At 57.9% G+C, this 17,740-nt stretch overlaps 1 protein-coding gene across 4 annotated transcripts in view; it reads left to right on the plus strand.

Annotated features, from left to right (window-relative positions):
- LOC111151158 (transmembrane and coiled-coil domain family 2) overlaps positions 1–15,070 on the plus strand; it is a 38,296-nt gene extending 23,226 nt beyond the window's left edge. Inside the window, exons 1-4 of one of the 4 annotated variants that reach the window (XM_022508955.1) lie at positions 1,243–1,269; positions 10,887–11,827; positions 13,200–13,335; positions 13,523–15,070. In XM_022508955.1, coding sequence (XP_022364663.1) covers positions 1,243–1,269; positions 10,887–11,827; positions 13,200–13,335; positions 13,523–13,834 — 1,416 coding nt within the window. In that variant the 3' untranslated portion in view covers positions 13,835–15,070. Of the gene's footprint in view, positions 1–1,242; positions 1,270–2,066; positions 2,250–9,563; positions 10,150–10,886; positions 11,828–13,199; positions 13,336–13,522 lie in introns of those variants that run through there. The other 3 variants (XM_022508953.1, XM_022508954.1, XM_022508952.1) reach the window with 3 other exon arrangements.
- The last annotated feature ends 2,670 nt before the right edge of the window (positions 15,071–17,740 follow it).

Raw genomic sequence — 17,740 nt, forward strand, 5'->3', positions numbered from 1 at the left:
TTTCATTTTTCTGCATGTGGCTGTCCAATTTTCCCAACACCATTTATTGAAGAGGCTGTCTTTTTTCTCCAACCAAAATTTCTTAAGTAGTTAGTTAGAAAACACTTTTGCAGGGGTATCTGGCTGGCTCGGTCAGTGGAGCGTGCAACTCTTAATCTCAGGGCTGTGAGTCTGAGCTCCACGTTGGGTGTAGAGATGATTTAAAAACAAGATCTTACAAGAAACCACACACTTTTGCAGTGAGGAATACTGGGAAAAAAAAATCAGTAAGAGCTGGTCTGGATTTAGAAAAAGTAAAGTCTTTTGATGACAATTTTGAAGTAGCCAAAAGGTTCTTGTCTAGAATGCATTAAGAGTAAGTGCAAAAACAGCTTTTGAAAATTGTGGTCCCCAAACACTTTGCTGTAGATATTATTTTATAGGATTGTCATGAGTGTTGGAAGGAGAGGGATGTCTTTGTACGGGAAGACTAGGCTATGTGTGGCCGTGTCCGACAGAGCCACAGAAGATGGGCTGCGTCTGTTGCAGCTTGATGAGCTAAGTCACTCGGTCATTCTGCCTATGGAGGGAGGGGCAGTGCTATGCTGGGCACATTGAGGGGCTCGGATATATTGAAGATGTGATTCGTGCCTTCCTAGGGGAAGTAAGACCTAAGCCTATTTAGACATAACCATTACGCAAGGGAAACGATGCACAATGCCAGAGCATAAAGTAAAGATCGAATACAGTGGGAAGGGGGCATCGTTTGCAGACGTCAGAAGCTGCTGGAGGTGTTTCCCGACTGCACCCAGCTGAGCTGGCCTCCAGAAATTGGAACCTGTGCGATGGGCTTTTGCTAGTTTCCTGTCGTCACAAACTCCCAAGTCATCCGCCACCATTAATGTTTGTAGGTTTCACGAGCCCAGGGTGTGGGGATTTCTGGTCTTGGTGTTTTTGGCTGCGTGCCCTGGCATTGGGCCCCAGAGATAGGCCCTGGGCTCTCCTTATCTCTTTGCACCTTCTTGGGCCCACCCTATCACGTGTGGACCCTCAGTATTAAAGCCCTGAGTCCCTCGGCGGGCTCAAGCAGGTGCAAGATCGTGCCCTTGGTGATTCTGCTTCGGAAGCCTCCCTGAGACACCCAGCCCGGCCCTGAACGCTGCAGGCCACCCTGTCCGCCAGCTCGCGGCGTGCTCGCCTCAACCGTGGCCCTCTGGCCCCCTCTGCTGGCCACTCACAGGATTTCCTGCTGGGAGTGTCCAGATGAAGTCCAAGGAGGGAGTGACTGCTGTGAGTTTGCCCTCTGTGTTTGATGTTAGGTGTTTTTGCCTGAGCCATGCTGGGGGTGTTGGGGTGGGGTGGGGAGGAGAGCAGGGAAAGGGGAGCAGAAGCCAGTGGAGAAGTCGTTGCGGTGGTGTCCGAGCAGACTGGATTTGTGGAGGAAAATCAGAGAGCAGAGGAGTCCCGCGGGTGAGGCTGGCTGGGTCCTGACTCCGGCAGGGAGCGCTCGGGTAGGGAGGGTGCCTCGGGAGTGATGGTGCCGTAAGCCAGTGGGCAGGGCAGCAGGGGTAGGGGGCTCCAGGCTGAGCTGGCTGTGTTAGGATCTGACAGGGAATCCCCTCCAGGCTCCAGCCTTTCTGGCTTTCGAGACCTTTCCATCTTGGAAGGCTGGCTAGGAGCCCTAGTTCCTCTAGGAGGTGAAGAAAGGGAGTTCATGGGACCGTGACTCTGAGAGAAGGCCTTCGATGGCGGGAGGCACGCATGATGGGAGGGGACGAGCAGAGCTCCCATCTAAGTGGGCGGTGAGGCCAGTACACGTGTCCTTGCGCGCTGCATCTGTGCCTCCCCCACCAGGGGTGGAGTTGTTGCCTGTCAAACCTGGGGCTCCTCGTGCTCCCTGAACTCACTGTGGTAGCGGCTGGACTTGAGGATGGGCAGAGCAGGGCTGGGGGGCACCTCATCACATCTGGGTCTACCCGCTCAGTGATCCTGCCTGTCTCCTCCCAGATGGGAAGCAGCAGCCTGTGAGCCCCAGGGGAGGGGAAATCTCCCAGAGCAATCCGCCCCTAATCCCCGGCAGGCTAGAGATGGCGGCTGCAGAGGCTGGGAACTTGGGCACACCCGCTCGCAGACCCCGGCTTCCCTTGGCAAGCCCCGTGCTGCCTAGGGACTGTGACCCTGGGGGACTGGCCCAGTCCGGGGAAAGCTGGAGCCTCAGAGGTCCCAGCACCCCCTCACCTGCACGGCTTCGGGACGCGGGACCTACACAGGTGAGGCCCCTAGAGGGTGGGAGGAGGCAAGTTCACGGGGCAGGGTTGGGAGAAGGCCAGCAGCTCCTGCTCACTCTGGTCTCTCAAGGTGTGGCCCCCTCCCCATTACAGAGAGCTCTTTGTGGATTGGAGGGGGGAGGAGAGGGTGAACACCAGGCCTCCAGGCCTCCACACGCCTAGCCTGAGGAGTGTTGGGAGGGCCCCTGGGGTCGGGTCAGGGGGTCTTTTGCAGGAGCATGGCTGGACCCTGCACAGATGCCTCTAGAAACTGGTGGCCATGCATCACTCGTCTTGGAGCCAGAGGAGCTGATGGGAGGTTAAGTGGGAAGCGTGTGCCTGCTTGTGATCACTTTTGTCTACAGAGAAACACTGCCAGGGAGAGAGGGGTGGGAGGGTCCCAGAGCCCTGACCCCAGGCGGATGGTGGGGAGTCCGGAAGGAGCTAAGTGCTGGGTGCCCAGAGCTTTTGGAGAACTTGCGGGATGGAGACGGGAGGAGGCCCCAGGGCGGGAGGGTAGTTGCGGGCCGACCCAGGAAGCAGCGGATGTGAGGAGGCGGCGGAGTCAGGTGCCTTGTCTGCGGGTCCGGGGATGAGGTGGCTGAGGGGAGGGCATGGATTTGACCAGAGCCGGTAGGTGGGCCTATCATAAGGGACGGGAAGCCGAGGGCTAGGGGAGACAGAGAAGAGGGTGGCCCTGAGGGCCCCATGGGAGGCAGCGCCCGCCGGCTGGAGGCATCAGCTACGGGTGGCCTTCACCCCAGCGCCCACTGCCTTGAGCTTGCACGTGCGGTCCGAAGGGATGTGCTCCGTTGCAGCACGCAGTTCCTTGTAAAGTCGCCGAGGCCAGGCCATGCCAGGAGGAAAGGGGCGCCGCGGGGAGGGCACCAGGGCCATCAGGCTTCTGTCCCTCGAATCCCCCTGGTGGTGGCTGGGGCCTCGCTGCAGGACTTCTTCACCCCACTGTACCCCGGCGGACAGACCTGGGGTACATAAGGCCCCACGTGTGCCCCATGAAGTGCTCTCAGCATTTGCCTCCCTGCTCTCCGGAGAAAAGCCGCTTAGGATCCCAGGCACCGGTGGAACCGCCGGGCGGGCTGGTACCGTCCCCATCCCCCTCCCCCTGCGCCTTTCCCACGTGGGGGTGCCTGGGTCAGCTGGGATGGTGTGTCCAGCGCTGCGGCTGGGCCACTGCCCTCCCATCCCCACAGGGCAGAGGAAGAGCCAGCGGCCCCACGGGCTGGGCCTGCTGATTTGGGAGGGTGGGGGCAGCCCCTGGTCCTGCTTCCAGGACCAGGGTTTGGGATCATGTTTCCAGCTCCGGCTGGAATGTCAGGTTGGTGTGGGAGAAGTCAGGTCCCTTTCCTCTGTGCTTCCCCGTCAGGTCAAACTGCCTTTTCAGGCAGAAGGGTGTTAGCTGGCCACGACTGTTCTGGCCCTGGCTTGCCTCCCTTCCCCTCTCGGAGGTAGATGGACTCGACTGGTAGAAAGAGTGAATCTGAGTGTTCTCCCTCCCGAGAGGGGTGCTCAGATTGGAGGCCCGGGGTGAGAAGTCAGCAGAGGGCAGCATCTCCGCTGAGTCACGTGGGCCCCACAGCTGCCATCACGCTGGCCTTCAGGGCTCTTAGCCTCTGGAAGCCCAGACCTGCTCAGGAGCAGCAACCTGCCTGGACCTCAGCCTGCCGGGCCAGACCCACAGACCCTCTTGTTCCCACTCCGGGAGGGAGCCCGAAGGCTACCTGTCCCAGGACAGCAGGGGCTGCCTGTTCTCCTAAAGGGACATGGGCACTCTAGGGCTTTCTCCTCCCCTCCGTTTTCCTCTTTTTTCCTTGTCTAAGAGTGACCTTAGTGTTGGCTTTCTGGTCCCCGAGCAGAGAGCTATGACAGGAAGTCCTCATTTTCTGGGTCAGCCTGCCCTGGGGACGCTAACAGTGGTAATTCGTAAATCCGGGAAGGGACTCTAGTCCCCTGGGGCGGGGTGTCGGGCTGAGAGCCTTCTGCGGTCTCGTGGGGACCTGGGAGCACAGGGGTGGAGCACTCTGACCTTGCAAGTGGTGCTTGTCGGCATGGTTCCCCCTTGAAGATCGCTTCGTGTATTTTGTCTGTTGCTAGAGAACTAGAACCACTATCCCCATCTGACAATAGCTGGGCCCTTCCCCTCCCAGCGCAGAGCTTTCTGAAAGCCGGATGCTTTCTGGCCCTGGAGCATGTACTGTGTGCTCCTGGCCGCAGGGATCCGGGCGTCCCGGCTGGTTGGTTGCTGTGCAGGAGGGCGGGCTGTTACCCCAGGTCTGGACCCAGCTTTACAGAGGGCGTGAGCTCAGGCCTGGGAGGAGTTGGGAGCCCCGGGAGGCCCAAAGGAGCCCGAGCCCATCTGGCAGTGTGCCTAATCCGGCTTCATTCAGAGTTGCCAGAAGGGGACAGGGAGGAGAGTCCATGGTTCCAGGAAGCCACGTGGAGGGGGTGCTTCCAGGGGCAGGAAGCAGGGAGAGGAAGAGAGAAAGTTGCACCCTGGATGCTTTAGGCAGCATCCCATCTCCGGCTCTTCCAGAACATTCACCAGGACTTCTTGGACCTCAGTCACGGTTCAGAGCAAGGGCTATGACCTCAGCTCTGGCCAGTAGGTACAGGGAGTGGGGGACATGACGTGGCCTCCTGGGGATGGAACAGCACTGTGGGAGGAAGCGTGGCCCTCCCTCCACTATTCTCCCGTTGTGAGAACTGGCCTGGCCCATGCATAGGGCTTCATCTTGGAGTCAGGTGCCTCAGGGTGGTGGGGGGAGACCGTGGTGCTGGGGCCACAGCTCCAGGTATGGTGCTGGCCGCGGGGCATGGACAAAACGCCAGGTGGCCTGTGACAATTTTGAGAGAGGCGCGGTGATATCTGGGTAGTGCATTCACTGCCATGCTCTGGCTGGGGGCCCCAGGGAGTTTCACCCGCCAGTGACCAGGGCTTGAGCGATCTGGACTCGGCCCCAGGATAGGGGGTTGGGAGTGCGTTAGAAAGAGCTTCTGCCCTGTTGAAAGTAAGACCGTAAGACGAAGGACCCAGGTAGCCTCCCGCAGGCCCACCCTGATGGGACGTTACTTGGAGCTGAGGTTGTAGGACCCCTCGCCTTCCACATCCAGGTTTGGTAATCACCACTACTGTCTAGTTTCAGAAGATGGTCAGCACCTCCTGTAGGAAACCCAGACCTGGGAAGTAGCCACGGCCTGCTCCTCCCTGCCACCAGCACTTGACCACCGCCAATCTGGCTTCTGTCTCTGTGGATTGAGCTATTCTGGCATTTCACATGCATGGAATCCTTCGGGGTGTGACCGTTTGTGTCTGGCTTCTTTTGCTTTAGTGTGATCTTCTTGAAGTTCACCTGCGTTATAATATGTATCTGTGCTACTTCGTTCCTTTTATGGCCAAATAAGATTCCACTGTACAGACGTACTCATCAGGTGGGCCCATTCGCTGGCTAATGGACATCTGAATTGTGTCCACACTTTGGCTCTTGTGAGAAGTGCTGCTGGGAGCTTATAAGTGTATACGTGCTTGTTTCAATAAAAAAAAAATTTTGTTTTAAAAAATATTTTAATTGGGCGCCTGGGTGGCTCAGTTGGTTAAGCGACTGCCTTCAGCTCAGGTCATGATCCCACGGTCCTGGGATTGAGCCCCACATCAGGTTCCCTGCTCCACGGGGAGCCTGCTTCTCCCTCTGCCTCTGCCCGCCACTCCCCTGCTTGAACACATGCGCACTCTCTCTCTCTCACATAAATAAATAAAACCTTTAAAATATTTTTATGTTTATATTTTTTTGATTTATTTATTTTAGAGAGAGTGAGTGTGCAGAGGGTAGGACCCAGGCAGAGGGAGAGAGAGTCTCAAGCAGACTCTGCTGTGATGTTCGCTGTGATGCTCGGCCTGATGCAGAGCTCGATCTCACGACCCTGAGATCACAACCTGAGCTAAAACCAAGAATCGGACTTTTTTTTTTTTTTAAGATTTTATTTATTTTATTTTATTTATTTATTTTTTAAGATTTTATTTATTTATTTGACAGAGATCACAAGTAGGCAGAGAGGTAGGCAGAGAGAGAGGGAGGAGGAAGCAGTCTCCCCGCCGAGCAGAGAGCCCAACGCGGGGCTCGATCCCAGGACCCTGGGATCATGACCCAAGCTGAAGGCAGAGGCTTTAACCCACTGAGCCACCCAGGCACCCCTAAGATTTTATTTATTTATTTATTTGTCAGAGAGAGCAAGAGAGGGAACACAAGCAGGTGGAGCGGCAGAGGGAGAAGTAGGCTTCCTACCGAGCAGGGAGCCCGATTCGGGGCTCGATTCTAGGACCCCGGGATTATGACCTGAGCCGAAGGCAGACACTTAATGACTGAGCCACCCAGGCACCCTTGAACACCCATTTTTAAAATTTCCTTGGATGTAGACCCAGGAGTGGAATTGGGGGGTCCACCCGTGTTGAACTTACTGAGGGAACCCCCAAACTGCTTCCTGCGGTGGCTGCACATCTTTACGTGCCCACCAGCGGGACTTGAGGGCTCTGGTTTTCCTCCATCCTCGCCAGCACTTATTTTCCTTTGAAACGTCACAGCCACACGAGCGAGTGTGAAGGGCCAATTTAGTGTTGGTTTTGAGCACCTGCTGGATGCCCCGAGATGGTACTGTGACCCTTGCTTTCACTCAGCATCTGTTGTCACCCTCCTGACAACCCCTTTGAGGGAGGGGGCATCACTCCCCTTTTCCAGAGGAGAAAATGGAGTCCCCGAAGAGTTTGTGACGTTTCCAAGGGCACACAGCCCTTGGGGGACAGAGCCAGGACTCTCAAGCTAAATCCACGTCCCCTTGCCCTGTTTCACCCATCCCCCCCCCCCCGCCCCCCCCCCCCCGCCAGTTTGTTCTGTTTGTTCTGTGTATTTAGGAGTCTGTTTTTGGTTTTATTTATTTATTTTGTCTTTTAGATTCCACGTGTGACTGAAATCATACGGCATTTGTCTTTCTCTGACTGATTTATTCGCTCAGCATTACACTCTTGAGCTCCATCCGGGCCCTTGGAAACGGCAAGGTTTCGCTCTTCCTTCTGGCCCAGTGGGATTCCGTGGTACACACGGACCCGCTCTTCTTCATCCGTCCGTCCGTCCATGGGCCCTTGGCTGCTTCCCTTCCTGGCTGTTGTCAGTAATGCTGCGGTCTCATTGCCTTTATGCTTCTTGTTCCGTGTGTGTGCTTTTTTTTTTTTTAAAGATTTTATTTATTTATTTGACAAACAGAGATCACAAGTAGGCAGAGAGGCAGGCAGAGAGAGAGAGGGAGAAGCAGGCTCCCCGCCGAGCAGAGAGCCCGATGTGGGGCTCGATCCCAGGACCCTAAGATCATGACCTGAGCCAAAGGCAGAGGCTTTAGCCCACTGAGCCACCCAGGTGTCCCTGTGTGTGCTTTTTTTTTTTTCAGATCTCTTTCTCCTCCTCTGCTTTTTCTGTCCTTCATCGTTTTATCATCTTATGCCAGAATTTTCCTTCCTTTGTTAAAGTAGTCTCCCTCTTCTACCTCTGCCTGCTGTCCGCCACCTCCTTGGCTTTCTGTCCCTTAATCACTCTGTCCCAGTTCAGTCCTGAAGGGGTCCTGCTGCCATGGGGGGGTCTTGGTGGGGGAAGGAGAACTCCCCACCTTCCTCCAACTCCAACACGCATCATCCTCCATGGGGAGAAGGGCCGAGGGGGGCTGTTCTGTGACTGGAGGCACCCAGCGGGATCCAAGTGTGGTCGATGCCAGTGGAGGGGCGGGAAGGAGCTGGTGTCCTGCTATGGGACCACCAGGCTCAAGTCTGGGTCCCAGGGCAGGGGGGAGAGGCAGTCAAGTGGGCCAGGACCCCAGCCCCAGGCCACTGCAGCCCACCATCAGGCCCCAGCTCATTCAGCCAGGAAGGTCTGTTCTCCTCTCATTCATGGGGATTTCATAGCTGGCTTCCACTCTGCTTTTCCATTTGTAAGCTAGACAGACTCTAAGTCACGGGAGGAGAGGCACCAAGCTGCCGGAGTAAAGCCAAGGTAGGGGGAGAGTTGCTATTTTATACACCCTCGGAGTCCTGAAGCACTTCTTTTCACGGCATCCCTGTCTCATTAGCTCCTCCCACACCCCTCCCGGTCCCTGCAACAGATGCTCCGCTCCTTGTAGAGACAGCAAACCGCCCAGCGCTGAGCACCAAGCCAGGCTTCAGCCAGACCCCAAACTCACTTTTTGGATGTTTTTTTTCCTCCCACCAAGAAGGGGAAAGAGAATTGAGCATCTTTGGAAGCACAGTGGCCTTAGCAAAGGGCCTGATTACTTCATCTTAAAAGTCGTGTGTTCATTTGAGCGTCTGACTCTTGATTTGGCTTGGGTCATGATCACAGGGTTGTGGGTTCCAGCTCTGTGCTGGGCTCTGCTGAGCATGGAGCCTGCTTCAGTCTCTCTCTGCCCCTTCCCTTGCCCCCTCCACATGGGTCCTCCTCTCTTAAAAAAAAATCCTGTGTTCCTAGAGAATCGAATTTTTGTATTGCAATATCTATACTGTCATATCAATATTGAGCACATTGATTGGTATAATCTCTTAATTAAACTTCATCCCCCACCCCGCCCCACCCCCCCCCAAATTGTGCTGCCTAGATCTGGACAGCATTTATGAGTGCCTTCTGTATGCCCTGCACTGGGCTAAGTGCTTGCTAGACATTGTCTGGTGTAATCCTCACAAAGACCTAAGCCTAGGCAGGATTAGCCCATTTCTCAGGTGAGACTACTGAGGGTCAGGACAATGGAGAGGCAGACTGTTTGTCTTCACTGCAGGAATAGCACAGGAGGAAGGGGTTTAACTGCGGGATGGGGTTTTAAGTCGGACTGGCATGGCCGTTAGACCTTGGGACAGATCATTTAAAGGAGACTGTGGAGTTGGCCCCTCTGGTGTACAAAGTCAGAAAATCCGGGGCGCCAGTGTTCTGGAGGTCTGAGCACCTGGAGGGAGGGCCAGGAGACACCAAGGGAGACCCAAAGCAAATGTAAGGGGAGGAACTGGAAAAGGGATCGACATTGTCCCCAGCATCCCCAGGGGCGCTGTGACCTGAAAAGGCCTCAGAGGAAGCCAGCAAAGGAGCCACCCTCCCCTGATTTTGGCAGGGCTTTTGTTTTCAATAGTGTTTTCCAATAACTTTGCACCTCGGCAGAAGCCGGGTGACTTCTGCCTGTAATTGGCACAGGCTGCTTCCGGTTCCGGTGTGTATGACCGGGCCACTCTCTTTGTGTTTAACCCCTTCCCCCACACATACCTCATCCCGCCCCACACACACGAAGAGCGAATGATCCGACCCGGCCGTCCTGGGGGTTGCTGTGTGTAAAAATACATGGGGTTGAGCCATTTCCTGCCGCTTCCGTTCTTGCATGGCGATAAGACACTGGGGACCCAGCTGCGGACAGAGAGATCCTCCAGCAGCCGAGGGGGAGCCGGCCCTGCGAGAGCAGGACTCCAGACCCGCCCTTGTTCGTCTGACCCCGGGTTTCCCATCTTTCCTATCTCCTGCACCCTCTCTTTCCTTTCTCCCCACCGCCCCCATCCCTTCTCAGCCTCTCTCCTCCTCTCTGCCGTCCTGATGCACTTGGGAAGCCTGCCTGCTGGTGTGGAAAGGGGCTGGCCTCTCCTTCCTGTACATTCACCCACCCCCGAGCTGGGCCCTGCTGCCCCCAGGCCCCCCGGACCCGTCCCTGCTGCCCTTGGCCCTCGGGGTTGCTTCTGGGACTTGAATCTCCAGGTCCCGGCCCACAGCCCGCAGGGTGGGGCTGTGCGCTCCTCCCGCAGCTGGGAGACCGGGCCGGGCCGGGTTCTCCCAGCAGCATGAAGCGGAGGAGGTTGCCGACGACTCGAGAGAGCTGGAAGGTGATGGAGGGGCTGGGAGGGGTGTCCGCAGAGGCGAGGCGGGTGACCTACTGAACTTCATCAGGGAAGCCGGGGTGGGGAGGACGGGGAGGCTTCCTGCGCCTGCGTGGGGCCAAGGTATAGGCTCTGGTCAGCACTCGGGGAGAGGCCTGCTGCGGGCAGGAGCCTTTTGGGGAGGTTGAGTCCAGAGGGATAACTTGTCTCATGGCCGACCAGTCAGTCCCGTGACTCTCCACTGAAGCCTCAGACGGTCTTGGTCCATGGGAGGGGGCAACAAGCATCCTGGGTCCGAGGTTCCATCGTCTCGTATCTGTGTGTCCCTGGGCAACTTGCTTGAACTCTGGGCCAGAGGAGGGGTAGATCTGCCTGGACTGCCTTTTAGGGATGTTGTGAGAATCAGGTAGATCACAGATGTTTCCAAAGATGGGCCTGGCTGGCTCAGTTGGTAGAGTGCGCAGCTCTCGAGCTCAGAGCTGTGGGTTCAAGCCTCACGTCGCGTGTAGAGATTACTTAAGAAATAAAGTCTTTTTTTTTTTTTTTTTAGTGGGAGTTGGGAAAGGAATACTGTGTTGTTATTTTGGACCCTGCCCTGAGCCTTCCTGTTCGTTCTGCATCTACCCTCCGAGGCAGAGGGGCCAAGTCCACAGCTGTCCACGGACACGTGAGAGATTCCTGCCGTGTCCCCTGCTGTGGTTTCACAATTCACCCATGCTTGCCCTGCTTGCCTTCTTCCCCAGGTCGACAAGGGAGACCTCGTGGCCCTGAGCCTCCCTGGCGGCCCAGGCCACGGTGACACCGATGGCCCCATCAGCCTGGATGTGGCGGATGGGGCCCCGGACCCCCAGCGGACCAAGGCCGCCATCGACCACCTGCACCAGAAGATCCTGAAGATCACCGAGCAGATCAAGATCGAGCAGGAGGCGCGGGACGACAACGTGGCCGAGTACCTGAAGCTGGCCAACAACGCGGACAAGCAGCAGGCGTCGCGTATCAAGCAGGTGTTTGAGAAGAAGAACCAGAAGTCGGCCCAGACCATCGCACAGCTGCACAAGAAGCTGGAGCACTACCGGCGGCGCCTGAAGGAGATCGAGCAGAACGGGCCCTCGCGGCAGCCCAAGGACGTGCTGCGGGACATGCAGCAGGGGCTGAAGGACGTGGGCGCCAACGTGCGCGCCGGCATCAGCGGCTTCGGGGGCGGCGTGGTGGAGGGCGTCAAGGGCAGCCTCTCGGGCCTCTCGCAGGCCACCCACACCGCCGTGGTGTCCAAGCCCCGGGAGTTCGCCAGCCTGATCCGTAACAAGTTCGGCAGCGCCGACAACATCGCCCACTTGAAGGACCCTCTGGACGACGGGGCCCCCGAGGAGGCGGCCCGGGCGCTGAGCGGTAGCGCCACCCTCGTGTCCAGCCCCAAGTACGGCAGCGATGACGAGTGCTCCAGTGCCAGCGCCAGCTCGGCCGGGGCGGGCAGCAACTCGGGGGCCGGGCCGGCCGGGGCGCTGGGGAGCCCCAAGTTGAGCGCGCTGTATGGGGCCCCTGGAAACCTGGACGCGCTGCTGGAGGAGCTGCGGGAGATCAAGGAGGGACAGTCCCACCTGGAGGACTCGATGGAGGGCCTGAAGGCTCAGCTGCAGCGCGACTACACCTACATGACCCAGTGTCTGCAGGAGGAGCGCTACAGGTTGGTGCCCACGGGGCCCTGGCCTGAGGGGATGGGCGCTGGCTCGCGGGCTCCAGGGGCAGATGGAGGTGCATGCAGAAGGGTCCCAGGCTGCTGGAAGGAGCCAGAAGAGGCCCTGGAAAGGCTTCCTCCAGACTGGTCAGAGCAACTGGAAGATACGGTTATGGGACCCGTGTATGGGGAGATGGTGCTGCCTGTGTCAGGGGCCCCGAACGCCCCTCCTTGGTGGTTACGGGGTTTGTGTACAGGATGGGAAACCGAGGCAGGGACCAGCTATGTGGCCTCTCCTCTGGAAAGTCTAAGAGCACTGACTCTGGAGCCAAGTTACCTGGGTTCAAACACCAGCTCTATTCTTTTCTTTTTTTTTTTTTTAAGATTTTATTCACGTAAGAGAGGGAGAGAGAGTACAAGCAAGGGGGACGGCAGGCAGAGGGAAAGGGAGAAGCAGGCTCCCCGCTGAGTAGGGAGCCTGATACAGGACTCGATCCCAGGACCCGGGGATCATGACCTGAGCGGAAGGCAGACGCTTAACCGACTGAGCCACCCGGGCGCCTCCTGCCTCTCCTCCACAGCTCTACTCTGCCATTGACCTTAAGCAAAGTACTTAATGCTCTTCACACTTGGTCTCTTGTCTGTGCAGCGGGAATAACATGAATCCCTACTCCGGGTGTTCATGAAGGTTAAATGAGTCCACACCTGTAAAGCCAAAGTATGTAAACATCCGGCACAGTTAGCTTAAACCTTTGACGGACACCAGAGTCTCTGGTCCTTTGTTCCCCTCTGCCCGCTCCACCCCTGTGCTCTCGGGGCACTTGGCACTCGCTCCCTGGGATTCTTGGCCATCTTTTCCTCAATTAGCACTTTTGCTTTTTCCTTTATGTGTATGCAGAAGGTTTGGGAAATTGAGGGGGAGCCCTGCTTGAAAACTAACTAGCCCACGTAAGGGTCACCTTTGGACGTCGTGTGCTTGCAGAGCAGGGATCGTGTGTCTGTCCCACCAAGTCCCTGGTCCCCAGGAGAGCGTCTTAGGCCAGGGCTCAGCGGCTCACATTGAAGTCAGTCCCTGACTCCTCCATTCATGAGCTGTGTGACCTGAGGCAGGTTCCTTCACCTCTCTGTGTCTCAGTCTTATCTGTAAAATGGGGTGACACTGGTACTTATCTCGTGGGGTTGAGGGTGACAAGGAGCCTATGACATAATGTGGGTGAAGTCTTGGCCCAGTGTCTATAGTAACTTCCATTGTCCTTGCCGTTAAAATTGGGACAGGGCTGAACACGCTGGGTGGGTGGTGGTGTCGAATGAAATTGATCCTGGGGAGAGAAGGGGGGTGAGGGGACCAGGGCTGCTGTCACACACCTTGTCCCTCGGCTAGGTACGAGCGTCTGGAGGAGCAGCTCAATGACCTGACCGAGCTTCACCAGAATGAGATGACCAACCTGAAACAGGAGCTGGCCAGCATGGAGGAGAAGGTGGCCTACCAGTCCTACGAGAGGGCTCGGGACATCCAGGTGCGACCCGAGACTGATCCTGGGGCGGAGGGCCCCACCAAGCGGGGGATGATGGGTGCCTAGGCACGTGGCGCATGGGGTGGGGCGGAGATGAGAGCGCTGCAGACGGTCGCCTTCTCAGAGGGACAGGCCGGGTGCAGCCCGGAGGGCCTGCCTGCCCTGAGCCCCTGCGTGCACACCCCTGCAGGAGGCCGTGGAGTCCTGCCTGACCCGGGTCACCAAGCTGGAGCTGCAGCAGCAGCAGCAGCAGGTGGTACAGCTGGAGGGCGTGGAGAACGCCAACGCGCGGGCTCTGCTGGGCAAGTTCATCAACGTGATCCTGGCGCTCATGGCCGTGCTCCTGGTGTTCGTGTCCACCATCGCCAACTTCATCACGCCCCTCATGAAGACACGCCTGCGCATCACCAGCACCGCCCTCCTGGTCCTCGTCCTCTTCCTCCTCTGGAAGCACTGGGACTCCGTCACCTACCTCCTGGAGCACGTGCTGCTGCCCAGCTGAGCGGCCAGCCCACCCCCGCCCCGTGCTCTCTCCCTGGCCCCGAGACGGCTCTGCTTCTCCAGGAGGGACCCTGGGATGCCTGAGCCCCTTGAACTTCACGTGTCTGGTTCGGCCTCTCGTCCAAACTGTCCATTCCAGCAGCTCCTGCCCCCTTCTCTGTTCTCCCTTCTGTCTGATGCTTTCTCCCTGTTGGCCTGGAGGGAGCTTCGAGCACGGCCCCAATGGAGGCAGTGGGGACATCTGTGGCCAAATGAAGCAGAGGGGTCACCAGAATGGGCTGTTGGGATGATGTAGTCACACGAGGACTTCTCCCAGCTGACTCAGGATGCGGCAGGTCAGGAAGGCCGAGAAGAATGGGAGCAGGAGAGGTTCCAGGCCCCAACCTGGAGGTTCGACAGACAGTTCCCTCCTGCGGGGATGGTCAGGGGAAGGGTCATAGGGCAAGGGGGCGGGGGGGCTCTGCTGGTCTCAGAATGCCAAGGAGGGTAGGGCCCCCCAGCCTCTGAGCACCTGCTGGGCCAGAAAGTAGGCACAGTCTACCCCTCCTTCCAGAGCTGGTTTGAGGCTCACTTCTGGGCCGGGCCTTTCCCAGGATATGAAGGATGCAGGCTCTGGAGGTCAGACAGTCTGTGGCTTTGGACTTGTGCTTTCCCTGTGATTCTTTCTGCCTGTCACTGGATCTGCTCTTTTCAGGGAAATAGGCCCCAGAGGCCCCGAGCCTCAGCCTAAGTAAGCCCTTAGGCCTCTGGGAGCACGTTGGGTTCTATTTATTCATTTATTTATTTGTTCCTTCGTTACCTTACCCCCACTGAGCTCCGGGGAGAGGGCCTGCCCCGTCCTCCCCTGGAAGCCAGGCCTTGTTTTCGGCTGTCCAGCACTTCCATACCATTTCGCCTCTGGATGATCCTGGCTGGGGGAAGGGGGGCCGAGCCACCCAGCCCCACTCTCCCAAAGTAGCCCCCCGGCCAGGACGGGAGGAGAGTAGCCTTTTATACACCTATTTATTTTGTATGTGTGTATTTGTGTGCCGGAGGTTGTTTGTTGCTTTATTTTTTTAAGGCTCTGGAGTGTTGTGTATGGTTTCTCTTCACCTCCCAGCCTTCCCACGGGCACTTCCAAGAAGAGAGGGCATTTCTCGCAAAGCAAAGGAGAAATCCCCTGGAGCGGTGGACAGTAGTGCCCGTCAGCTGTGGTGGACCTTCCTGAAAAATAAATATCCTCTAAATTTTCAAAGCATCCTGTCTAGTGTTGGTTGATGGGGCCATCTCCGTGGAAACCACCGGGTGTCTCCCCACACCCAGGCATTCTGGGTAACAGACCGGGCCTCCCCTGTTGGCCTGAGGCCGCCTTCTTCCAGGATCCATCACCAAAACAACCAGGAACCACCACCAAACAAACCATCATGCTTTGGGGGGCCAAAGTGGTGGCCTCAGAGATAAGGGAGTGAGGGGATGCCAGCCCGTCCAGCTGCCCAGAGCCCTTTCCAGGGGAAGGGGGTTGGGAGAAAGATGCCAGCGGCTTGAAGAAGACCAGCAGCCCCAGGCCCCGACAGTCGTAGGCCGGCCCTGCACGTGGCCACGAGAGGGCAGCAGAGTCCTTACGCTTTTCTCGGGGTTCAGTCCCAAAGAGGGGCATCTGCTGGAGTTACCACGACCTTATCCTACTGTCCAGCCAGAGCACAGATCACCTGCTCACCAGGAGCCACAGGGAGGCTTTGGGCAGGGAGGCCGGGCCCCCAGTCTCCCCCCTGCAGCTGCAGCTCCTGACCCTGGTAGTTCAGGGCACTCACAAGGCACGGATTCCCAGAAGGAACCCTGTAGGACCTTGGGGGGGTGGGGTGCAGGCAGGGGGCGAGGAGGAAGCCGGGTGCAGGAGGGCTATGGGGAAGGCACCCACCCCAGAGTCCTGGCCGTAATTAGCACACCTGTGGCCAATTTCCCATCCCCTCTCAGGCCTCAGTTCCCACATCTGTACCAGGGAATGGTTGTGCTAAGTGCTGATTTCGAAGGGCTCTGATGTTCTGGGGTTCTGTGGGCCTGAGAAGTCACAAGTTGCAGCTCTATCTGTGGCCTTGGCCTTGAGGGGGCCCTAGGAGTCCTAGGGCCCTAGGAGACCCAGCTCTCTACCTGGGTGCTGGTGGCTCCACAAGGGCAGAATTGGTTCATCCTTACCATCTGTAACCATGTAGAGTCTCAGCAGGTGACCTCATGGGGCCACCCAACACTTCAGCGCTCCTGGGCCCTGCACCCCCCCTTCTCTTCCAATCACACGCACACACACATACACACATACACACACACACACCTCCCTTGGGGGCCGGATTCCTGGGCCCCAGGTGGGGGGTGGCTGCTCCAGGCTGCAGACATTACCCACATTCCTCCCCAAGGTCAGGTGCCTTCCCCACATTGGCTGCGAAATGCTGCCCCAGTCCACCCTGAGAGGGAGGCGGGATGGAGGGAGGACAAGGGGCATACTCGGCTGACAACTGAAGCTGCAAAGTGACAAGTCCAAGAAAAGGGGACAGATCAGCCCCAGCCACAGAGTCATCCACAGAAAGGAGGGAACTACCCAGGCCCCATTTTTGACAGGGAGGCATCTAGAAAAGCCGTGCTGTGCCCTGACTGGGGAGCTGGGTTCTGTTCCTCTGATGGTCACCTACACTTCCTTGTTTGTGTCTGAGCTTCTCCTCTCTGTAAAAAGGGGTGCCTTGTCCCCACTCCACATCTGCCTCCTTTTCCCACCACGCAGTTTCCTGGGACAGCCTGTTCTGCAGGGGACCATCCTCCTTCAGACTGCGGGACCAACAGGGCCAGGCCCCTTCCCGGAGGATCTGTCCTGTGAGGCCTAGCCCCACACATGGGGGTCCAGGGAGCTTGGCCAGACCACGTGCAGCCCCCAGTGGGGACAGTCGTGGACACATTTTTGCCTGGTGTTGATGCGCTCACCCTCCAGCAGTGCTGGGCTGGTGAGCGGCCGGCGAGGAGCAGCACTGGGGACTGTGCCCGCGCAGAGCTGGCCTTCCTGGCGTCTGGGGAGGAAGATCCAGGGGCAGCAGCAGCCCTCGCAGGCACCAAGCCCTCTGACAGCACAGCAGAGGCTGGTGACTCAACCTTGCTGCTCCAGGTTCCTCCAGTTTTCTTGGGGTGATTCTAGGGTGGGGAGGGTGGGGGCAGAAGGAGAGACCGGGGGCCACAGGGTGGGGAAGAGAGAGCTGGGGCTGGGGCGAATGGAAGGTTCCTGATGGCAGGCTTCATTCCCCCATTGGAGCGGAGGCCATGAAGTGAGGTTCAGATCCCAATATTCTAGCCTGGGTTTTGGAGCCTGCCAGCCTGGGCTCAAGTCCCAGCATGGCCAGCCGCTCACCGTAGACGAAGCTCCAGCTGCTCTCAGGGGCATCTCCTCGGCCATGGATAGGAGGACGGGCTCGCAGGTCTGGGGTACGAGAGGGAAAACCTGAGCGAGGCTTCAGCATGTGGCCAGAGACTAGCTCAAGGCGATTGTAATGACTCTTCATTCCTGACCCCAGGGGATGTTCAAGTGCGAGAAAGAATTGCCCAGAAGTGTAAGACAGACCCTGCAGAAAACATCAAGGCTGAGGGTGACATGGGGCGTCGGCCTCTGATCCCTCACAGCTCCCCTTTCCCAGGAGCTGAGAACCTTCTTACAGCAGAGTCCTCCCACCTAAGTCGGATGGACAAAGCTGGCCCAGTCCCCAGGGGTCAGGCCCCAGCTTGAGGGAGGGGACCCGATGAGGCCTGCTCTGCCCAGGCCAGCTGTCGCCGCCACCCCAGTCCTATGAGCATATGAGTATGCGGGGTCCTCCCTCTTCCAGCCCGGGGGCCCGGTGTGGGCTCCGGAATCAGCATCCAGAGCCCCAGGTTTGAGTGGAGACTCAGCCACTCCCTG

The sequence above is a fragment of the Enhydra lutris genome, unplaced genomic scaffold (genome assembly GCF_002288905.1).
Source record: "Enhydra lutris kenyoni isolate GAN:26980312 unplaced genomic scaffold, ASM228890v2 scaffoldscaffold25, whole genome shotgun sequence".
Lineage (NCBI taxonomy): Eukaryota > Metazoa > Chordata > Mammalia > Carnivora > Mustelidae > Enhydra > Enhydra lutris.